Consider the following 10,446-nt stretch of genomic DNA (forward strand, 5'->3'; position numbering starts at 1 on the left):
ACAAAGTTGCAAAATTTAGTTTTCATAGAATCAAAATTTTAATGGCTTCTTATACAGTCAAAACTTTTTATAAGTATTTGTTTTGAAAATGATCGTGGACCGGAGTTGTTTAAAATTGTTGACTAGTTTGACTGGCTAAAAATACTGGTTAATAAGCCATAAGTTTAAGCTAGTTGTAATGAAATTATTTGGTAAAAATAAATTACTAATTATTAGTTTATTAAAAAAAATAGTGGATGAAAAAACAACAACCGATAATAAAGCTAATCTAAATAACGTTTTAATTTTGACTCAGACGATATCTTTTCAAAACACTTAATTTAACTATTTGATAAACATTATAAAACAATCATATATAAAAAAAACTAGTTCAAAAACACTCTAAGGTTTTATGATAATTTTTAGGAAAATTGCATGTAATATCGATTAAAACTAGTTTATTAGATTAAATTTCAAATATTATATTTGTTCGGATGGACTTTGAATTTAGATTTCATTTAAAACAATTTTACCTATTGGTGACTTGAATATCATGTCTCTTATTAACGTAGTTGTACATGTGACCTCCAATCTGACGTGGTTCTATGCATAACATCTTTTTTGATGTGGCTGTATATGTGTCAGCACATTTGATAATACATATGCATGGTAGTCAGTAAATGGACTAATGTTTAGGTCACCAATAGATAGGGTCGTCCCGTTCATTTTTGAGTCCAAGAGCAAAAGATAAAAACGGGCCTCTAAAAACTTAAGACGTAACGTATAACATAATACACCTTTTGTTTTTTATTATTAATATTTAAACTACTTTAAAAAAACACTAAAAACTCATATTACTTAGCAAAAAAGTAAGTTATATATAAATTTAATTCAAATTAATATCACTTATATACATAAAATTAAGTTTTTTGGGCTCAAAAAAGCACAAACCTGAGTGGTAACCCGCTTTGTCCTTGCCAATCGACGGCCCTGCCAATAGATAGAAATATATATTAGATAAATAGTAAGTGTAAAGTGCATCCTAAAAAATACACAATAAATTCGACATAATAAACTATTTTTTTTTACCAAAGTGTGTCATATTACATACAATTTTTCATAATTTTAAATTTACTAACATGATTAAGTAATCAAGAACTCAATTAAAGGCTAGCAATGGATATTCGTGAATGTACTTCACAATTATGTGTATTTATAGATTAGCCTCTCTTTTATCTATGATATTATCTGCTAGAGCTCAACTCATCAAAAATTAATGTTTACTTACCATATTTTTAATGCCTAGTTATATTATTCTTAATGTTTATATATCGTATTCTTAATGTCTACTTTTTTTAATATCTTAAATGTCTATTTATATTATTCTTAATACTTATTTACAATATTTTAAAAAATATATAATGGACTGACCCAATTAAAAATATTTTTTCAAATAGACCGATTGTCACAAGAATTTATGTGATAATATTTAACTATGCTTATTTTAATATAGCTTGTATTCGTATTATTTTCGTCTTTTAAGAATCTATTTCTTTATTATTGAGCCGAATTTTTACTTAAATATTGAAAATATTTCACAAACCACCTTTAGACAAATTTCAAATTAGTGAAGTCGCTAATTGTAATAATGAAAGCTATTTTATATAAGAAAAAATCAAAATAATATATAGAGAAAAAGATTATGAGGTGTGAGGATCGAACTACTAAAATAAAATTTGAGAAAAATATTTAGCTATTAAACTAATTTACGATTTTCAACAAAGTTTTCTTTTTTATAATGGCATTTATTTTGAAAATAAAAAAATAAAAAAAATTAGAATTTTTAAAATTTTGAAAATAAATATAAATTTGAAAACAAGATTATCGAGAATTGAGTTATTCACGTCACGCACTTTTAAATAGCAGTATATACTAATCGTATTTCCCAATTATATTTTGTTTTCGCCACATACTTATCCTTCTTCATTTTTATCTCTCTAAAAACCTGCATTCTCTCTCTAGTGTATTGTCAAAGCCTCCATTTTCTATCCCCCAATGGATCCTTATAAAGTTGGTTCTTTTTCCTTTTATCAATTTGATTCTAATTTACAATTTTGATTGGGTTTATGATTAAAATTTTTCGGGTTTTTATATTGATATCGAGATTAGTTTTTGTTGTTTAATTGAAAATTTTGGGGGTTTTAATGATAATAATATCGGTTTTTGGTGTTTAATTGAATTTCTAGGGTTTTAATTATTGATTTTGATACTAGCTTTTGGTCTTCAATTGAATTTTTTGGGGGTATTTGATTGATTCCAATGTTTTTTTGTGTAGTTTCGTCCATCAAGTGCACACAATTCACCTTACTGTACAACCAATTCTGGTGCACCTGTATGGAATAACAATTCTTCTATGACTGTTGGAAGCAGAGGTACAATATTTTTTAAAAATTTATCATTACTTGATGTGATTTTGATTATTTGCTAAGTAATAGTATTTGTAGTCTGGATTTTATGCTAATTTTTGTATTCCAAAATAGGTAATGATGATATCGGTTTTTTAAGCTAATTTAAGTACTTAAAATGAACTGATGTCAATATTGGATCAAAGAAATTTATAGCAAAAGAGGGAAAGTTTTTACTTGTGGGAGAGGGATTGAATTGATTAATCTTTTATTTGTATTCTGGATATCTGTTTAATTTTTTTTCTTTCAAAATAGGTAATAGTGATATGGCTCTTTAGCTGATTTGAAGGATTGTTTGCTTATTTCCCAAAAACATAATATTGATGAAATAATATTGATGTTGGTTCAAAGAAATGCACAGTAAAAAGAGGAAGTAATAACCGCTACAATAACAAAGCTTTAATCTCAAAAGATTAGGGTTGTTTACCTCAATCAATGTATCATTTTCAATGGTTGTCCACATAGATTCTTGTTTCCTATTTATTCTGATTTTCTCTTTTATCAATATATAAGTCTAGATGCCTCATATCTCTTTTTACTTTTACCCTCCAGGTTATCTGCCCTCTTTTTAGTCTCTAGAGCTCCAACCTTTTTATTTTTCTTACCGGTTTGTTATTACCCTATTTACACTTGTCCAAATCATCTCAAACATTTTCTATTTTTTTCCTCAATATGCAACTGTTAAGCTATTTCTTATATTTTGTTTTGAATTCTTTCCCTCAAGGTATATCACTCATCCATTAAAGCATTTACATTTCTGTTACTCTCATCTCCCTACTATGATTATTTCTAAAAGTCCAAGCATTCTGATTTGTGCTGCTGGTCTAGTGGTCATCAAACTTAATCTTTAGCTTTAGGGGAACATTTTGTTCACATAATATCGTAGTAGCCGCTATTTATTCTTTCCACCTACACTTAATTGTATGGGTTACATCTTGTTGTATTTCTTTACTATAAAATATGTTTTAAAGTATTTAAAACATCCATTAAGAGGGATTTCTTTCTCTTCTAGTCTTACATTGCCTTTCATTGTCTCTTTGGTGCTAAAGTATTCGTCATGTACTTATTCCGGTTCAATTTGAACTCTTGTGACTCCAACTCTTGTCTTCATCTTTCAGACTTAGCATTTACACTCTCTCTAGTCTCATCAATTAAAATATTGTCATCAGTAAACCATATGCAATAAGACACATCTCTTTTTATACAAAAAGAAATGGACTTAGGGCCGAGCCTTAATGAAGACAGATTTTGACCCCACAAAATAACATTTGTCTTCACATATACATATCTTGCACTACATTAAATTATTTCTTGGGTTCACCCTTTTTTTCATTGTCCACTTAAGTATTTTTCTTGCTACCTTATCGTATGCTTTTTCCCAAGTCATTAAAAATCATGTGCAAGTCTCTTTTTCTAACACTATAATATTCCATTGTCTCATAAGATAAATTGGTTTCATTGTAAATCTTCATGACATTAATCCTATTTGGTTCTCTGGTACATATGTATCACTCTTTCACATAATTTCATTGTAAGACTCATGAGTTCTATACCTAGTTAGGGTAATTTTGGACATCTTTCTTTTTCTTGTAAATAGGAATTATAGTGCTTCTTCTCTAGTCATTGGGCATATTGTTCTCCTTCAAATCTTGTTGAATAGATCAATTGGTTAGGTTATTCCTATTCGTCCATAGCATTTCCATACTTTAATAGGTATACCTTATGTTACTCGGACCCTCCATTTTCGCCGGCTCACCGGTGTTCGGTACGGCCGATACGGATACAAGTGCTGGACACGTGCCCGGTACGCTGGATTGTACTTGGGTACGGCCCAGTTTCACCTTGTCATTCTTAAATCGCCATTGAAGCTTCACTATTGTTTGAGTGTACCGTTTTCTGGAGCACATAAAAGGAGTTTAATGATTAAAGGAAGATGAAGGTTCTACCATTTTAGTAAGGAAGATGAAGTCAAGACTTTTAGCTTCTCAAAGAAGCTTTATTTTATTTTTACTTTTACTTTTTTTACTTTTTTACCTTTTATTTTTTTATCTTTTCACTTTCTTACTTTTTAGTTAATTACTCCTTCTTTACCTTTTTACTCCTACAGTCCTACTACTACTGGAGTATTATTTTTAAAATGCAAGTAGTACTGATGTCCTACAACTACTACTAATAATAATCTCTTTGTTTCCTTCTATTTGTCCAATAATAATAATATTATTATTATTATTATGTTTACAATCTTAATAATAATAATAATCATTATAATCATTATAATTATTATTATTATTATTATTATTATTATTATTATTATTATTATTATTATTATTATTATTATTATTATTATTATTATTATATTGATTATTAATATTTTAGGCAATTTTAAGTATATTTATGTTATTTTGATTTTTTAAATTATTTTGCCGTATCTCCGTACCCGTATCCAATAATAGGACGGTGTCCACGTATCCTAAATTTAACATAGGGTATACCATATGGATGTACCACTTTCTTTACTCTCTTCACCTTTGATTTTTGCATTCCTCGCATAAATACTCTTTTTCTTCCAAAGTAGTGATTTTGTGTCACTTAAAATGTTCCCATTTTCTCCATCAATTAGCTATTTTGGGTGTTACTAAGGTGTTTGTATGAGAAGTGAAAATGAAATAGAATGGAAATAATAAGAGACTTATTGTATTGTTAGTATTATTTTTACTATTAAATGTTCGGCATAAAAAGGGTAAGTGTATGAATGGTGAGACTGAGACAGTGTATGAGGAAGACGAGTTTGCTTGCTTCTTTTTTTTTTTTTTTCTTCCCTTGTTATTGTTGTAACAAAGTAAGTGAATCACTTATGGAAAAGTAATTGACACATTACCCACACAACCAAAACATACATTAGGTAATGGATTTACTTTTTTGATTCCATTTCCATCTACCCTAAAAGAACTACCAAACACCCCCTTAATCTGAGTGATTTGAACTAATTGAAAGAAATAACTTCTGTTTAGTACTTAAAGTTATTTTACTTGCTCATAAGATTGGTCATGAGAACTAAAACAAGAATTTATGGTTGGAAATATTAATTGTAAGGAATTTCAGGATAACATTATGAAATGGCGTCTATCAAACCCTTATTAACCCTTAAACTTGGTACATTAACTATTCAGGTTTACTACCAAGACCATGAACATCTATCTACTTCCCAAAGGTCAACTAGCCCTGCCATAACAATTTTGATTACTTGGAGTTAGATATAGACATATAGTAAGACCAATGTCAGCTATTCCAGCTTAGTTTGATTGTAATTTACCTACACTCTGATGGATACATATCACAAGTTGCAAATTAATCCCCATATTGTTGGGATCAAGGCTTTGGCATTATCATGTCAATGTGGTGTGTGGTTTGCTAACATATTTTTTTGAACAGGTCCCATTCTTTTAGAGGATTATCACCTGGTAGAAAAGCTTGCCAACTTTGACCGAGAGCGTATCCCAGAACGTGTTGTTCATGCCAGGGGAGCAAGTGCAAAGGGATTTTTTGAAGTTACTCATGATGTTTCTCATCTGACATGTGCTGATTTCTTGAGGGCTCCTGGTGTCCAGACCCCTATCATTGTTCGTTTCTCCACTGTTATTCATGAACGTGGCAGTCCTGAAACCCTCAGGGACCCTCGTGGTTTTGCTATAAAGTTCTACACCAGAGAGGTGAGTTCCATATCTATTCTGAATTTTACGTGTCCTATAGTAAGTTACATTTTCAATTGTCGATATTGTTTCTTCATGGTAGGGCTTGTTGCATCATTATATTGGTATTTACGTGTCTGAAACATCATTATATTGGTACTTACGTGTCTGAACCTTTGATACTTTATGCTTCAACATATTTCTATTTTCTTTGCATTTGAATCTCTTGATTATGTTAGAGCATACAAGTCAATTTTATGTTCAAACATTTTACCTCTAAGAGCACCTTTAAAGGTGAAACATGGCCTTAACATGGAAATTATATTCTGTTTCAAAATAGACTAGTACTTTTGTGTTACAATGGTGAGTGCTGACCTAGTGACCTTGTTAGGTGTATCAGTATTTAAGCTTTCGTGGATGTTTAGTTGAATGTTTAACACTGCCAATGATGCAGTACAAAAGTCTTGAAACTGAACTGCTTTAGTTTTTTATTTTGTTCTACAGCTTATAAATTTTTATTTATTTCTGTTGCTTGCAGGGTAACTTTGATTTGGTGGGGAACAATTTCCCTGTATTTTTCATTCGTGATGGAATGCAATTCCCTGATATGGTGCACTCCCTCAAGCCCAATCCTAAATCCCACATCCAGGAGAACTGGAGGGTCATGGATTTCTTCTCTCACCATCCTGAGAGTTTGCACATGTTCACCTTCCTCTTTGATGATATCGGAGTTCCTCAAGACTACAGGCACATGGATGGCTCAGGTGTTAACACATATACTCTGGTTAACAAGGCTGGCAAGGTACACTATGTGAAGTTCCACTGGAAGCCAACATGTGGAGTAAAGTCCTTGTTGGAGCACGAATGCATCAAAGTTGGAGGAGCTAATCACAGCCATGCTACTCAGGACCTCTATGACTCAATTGCATCTGGGAACTATCCCGAATGGAAATTTTTCATCCAGATAATAGACCCAGCTGATGAAGATAAATTTGACTTTGATCCATTAGATGTTACAAAGACATGGCCTGAAGACATTTTACCTCTGATTCCTGTGGGTCGTCTAGTCTTGAACAAGAACATTGACAACTTTTTTGCTGAGAATGAGCAGTTGGCCTTTTGCCCTTCTATTGTTGTTCCTGGTATCCACTACTCTGATGACAAACTACTTCAGACTAGGATTTTCTCATACTCGGATACCCAAAGACACCGTCTTGGTCCCAACTATCTGCAACTTCCAGTTAATGCACCCAAGTGTTCTCACCACAACAACCACTATGATGGTTTCTTGAACTTTATGCACAGAGATGAGGAGGTATCTGTTGTTTCTCCATTTCTTTCTTGCAAACTTAAAAGTCTGCTATATTTGTGATAGGACTTCTTATTTAATCGTTTTGTTTCTTAGATTGACTATTTCCCATCAAGATATGATCCTGTTTGTCATGCTGAGAGATATCCCATACCTTCAAACATTTTGAATGGAAGGCGTGAAAAGGTTAGTTTTTGTTTTTTTGCCATTTGTTTTGGTTGCTCCATGCACTATTTTTGATCTAACGTGTATGGGTTGTTTAATTCCTTTTTTTGTTAAAAACTTGTAGTTCAGGTGCAAAAATGATAGCATTTTAATGTCTTCAGTCCTAGACTTATTAATTCCCTCCCTTCCAAATTGCTTTTCTCCCATTTTGCTATCCAAACAAGAGATTCTACCTCCTTCCGAATTCCTTCCTTTTCTTCCCCTCCTTTTCCTTGCATCCAAACACACCCATTAGATGGAAGAAAAGAGAGTGGATTATTTAACATTTCATTCCTAAAAACATTGATTTCCGTATTCTATCTTTGTTACATTTCTTCAACACATAAAATTTAGACTTCCCTGCCCCCCCCCCCCTCCCCCCCCCAACTGTAGGCAGTATCTTTTTACTCAAAGTAACCGCAAATTCTGTGCTTATACATTTTTATATTATTGTTTCCTGTGATTGCGGTTTTTAAGTTCTCTTGTAATATTTCTATTCTATACTTCTATGGAATTTATACCTGTACGGATAATAATTTTCTTATCCATATGCTTTTGTTGTGACCTTGTATTGCATATTCGATGCTATATTACAAGGTCTACGAAAGCATTCTTGTTACTGTTAGTAAGGTTGGGGTGAATCCAAACTTTATATTAGAAAGAATCCTGTTAATTTAGTTTCTGATAAGTGAGTTTCGTCATAAGAGGGGATGCTCTGATCACTCCATTTTTTGTGAAATTTATTTTCATGATCAAGTAATAATAGTTCTTGAAAATTGATCAACTGTTTTGTGATGCTGCTTTATTGCAGCAAGTGATTGCAAAGGAAAACAACTTCAAGCAGCCTGGAGAGAGATACAGATCTATGGACCCAGCCAGGTTAGTCTCTTCCCTGGTTGGACTTGCTAATTGTTTTATTTCATAGAAGTGTAGTATATTTGTGGCTTTTGATTTTAAAATGATTTTTTGTCTTTTTGTTTTAATATGATTTTATGCTTATGTATCCTGTCAGGCAAGAGAGATTTATTTGCAGAGTGGTTGATGCTTTATCTGATCCTCGTGTCACTCATGAAATCCGCAGCATTTGGATTTCTTACTGGTCTCAGGTCAACATATTTCTATCTGCCATTTACTTTTAAACCTCTCCCTGTTCAGCTTCAGATTGGGCTATTTGTTTTGGCTTGTCCCAAGCCATTTTATTACAACATGTTCTATTAACTCTTATCCACCCGGACATTTTGGCCATAGCATAGAGCAAATACAAATTATTGTGAGACATGGTCTCTACAAGAGACGCATTAGATTTATATTCTATTAAATTAAGAATATAGTGCAAATTAAAGAGAAAATAAGAATGTGGACTTCATATTTTGAAGTCGTCTCTTGGAGAGACGGTCTCTTACAAGAGTAACTATAGTGCAAAATATCGGTCTCGGTACCACTTTTTGACAGGTTTTCAAAGGTTTTACTATGAAAGTAGTTATGCGACTGTGATTGTGATCGAGATCCTACCACCCAACCCATAACCAACTTTAGCCTATTTCTGATTCAACCACCCAACCCATAACCAATTTTAGCTCAAACGCTCCGATTTTCTGATCTCATATTGGTCTGTAATCTGTATATTCTATTAAAATGTGTTTTCCGTAATATTACAGGCAGACAAGTCTCTTGGGATGAAGCTCGCAAGTAGACTCAATGTGAGGCCAACCATGTGAATATGACGAGCACGAACATGAATGTGTACTATTAGGGCATTGAGACGAGGACAGGCTCGCCAAAAACTTGATATCTAGCTGCTCTGCATAAAAACACTATACTCTGCCACAGTTCCCGGAGTATCTCAGTGTAGACGAGAGCTAAATTTGAAGTCACTATTATATTGTTGGTGTTAGAGTTGCAGTACTAATTGCATCTATCTTATAATCTCATTTTGTTTCATCATAAAGTGTATAATTGAGTTACTGAAAATAATTTGCCATTTTCGCTCGGCCACAAATTTTTTATTGTGAATCTTCGTCCCCATATTTTTAAACACTATACTCGTCAAAAATTTGTTCCCATATTATCCTAAAGCTCTCATAAAAATGGCAAAAAGACAACAAATTCTAAAGGGCAGTTGCCCGAGGCCTACCACCACGTCATTGTGTTATTGACAAAGTATTAAAATACTAGTAATCAAGGAATCTATAGGTAGGATGAGAATGCCCTAGATAGAATAATCTAGTAAGACTATCTAGACAAATCTAGAAGAAACTAAAGCCTCATACTTCCAACTATAAATAGACATATATAATGTACTTCACATTCAAGCAATAAAAGAAAAGTGTAAGCAAGCCCCAGTCATGCACTCTCATTTTTAAATACACAAATTCCTCTCAAGTTACAAAAATTACTAGGACAATCCATTTTCAATATTTGGTGTCAGAGTTAAAAGATCGAAAGGCTGAGAATAAAATACGATGAAGCAAACAAAGAAACAATTGAAGAATTACAACAAGATTGCGGTAAGTATTTTGATAGTTAAAAAGAAAATGATAATAGGAAAATATTTAAATGTGAAAATAAAAAGAATATTTTGGTAAATTGATGATTAACACGTGCACCAAGAAAAAAAATTTTAAAACAAATTTAGTGGGTTAGTGACAAGAGCGCTAGCAAAAATATAGAAAATGGGGAAAGTTAATGACATAAGAGTTAACATGAAAAAAATGGCAAAAACATTTGTAAAAGATATAGAAGAAGAAATTAGGAAAATTTTTAATGACATGGGCATTAACAAAAAAATTTGAAGAAATTA

The 10,446-nt window shown here is 32.0% G+C and overlaps 1 protein-coding gene across 1 annotated transcript; it reads left to right on the forward strand.

Moving 5' to 3' along the window:
- The first annotated feature begins 1,882 nt into the window (after nt 1–1,882).
- On the forward strand, nt 1,883–9,645 carry LOC130797417 (catalase-2-like). Its single transcript, XM_057659976.1, has 8 exons — nt 1,883–2,049; nt 2,315–2,411; nt 5,877–6,154; nt 6,672–7,448; nt 7,539–7,628; nt 8,458–8,525; nt 8,659–8,752; nt 9,305–9,645. Exons 1-8 carry the CDS (start codon nt 2,035–2,037, stop codon nt 9,362–9,364), a joined length of 1,479 nt encoding a protein of 492 aa, XP_057515959.1. The 5' UTR covers nt 1,883–2,034; the 3' UTR covers nt 9,365–9,645.
- Nucleotides 9,646–10,446: the final 801 nt, after the last annotated feature.

Source organism: Amaranthus tricolor, chromosome 13 (genome assembly GCF_026212465.1).
Source record: "Amaranthus tricolor cultivar Red isolate AtriRed21 chromosome 13, ASM2621246v1, whole genome shotgun sequence".
Lineage (NCBI taxonomy): Eukaryota > Viridiplantae > Streptophyta > Magnoliopsida > Caryophyllales > Amaranthaceae > Amaranthus > Amaranthus tricolor.

Coding starts and splice junctions, on each gene's coding strand:
- LOC130797417 (XM_057659976.1), top strand. Junction 7,449..7,538: donor TTATGCACAGAGATGAGGAG/GTATCTGTTGTT, acceptor TTTGTTTCTTAG/ATTGACTATTTCCCATCAAG. Junction 7,629..8,457: donor TGAATGGAAGGCGTGAAAAG/GTTAGTTTTTGT, acceptor GCTTTATTGCAG/CAAGTGATTGCAAAGGAAAA.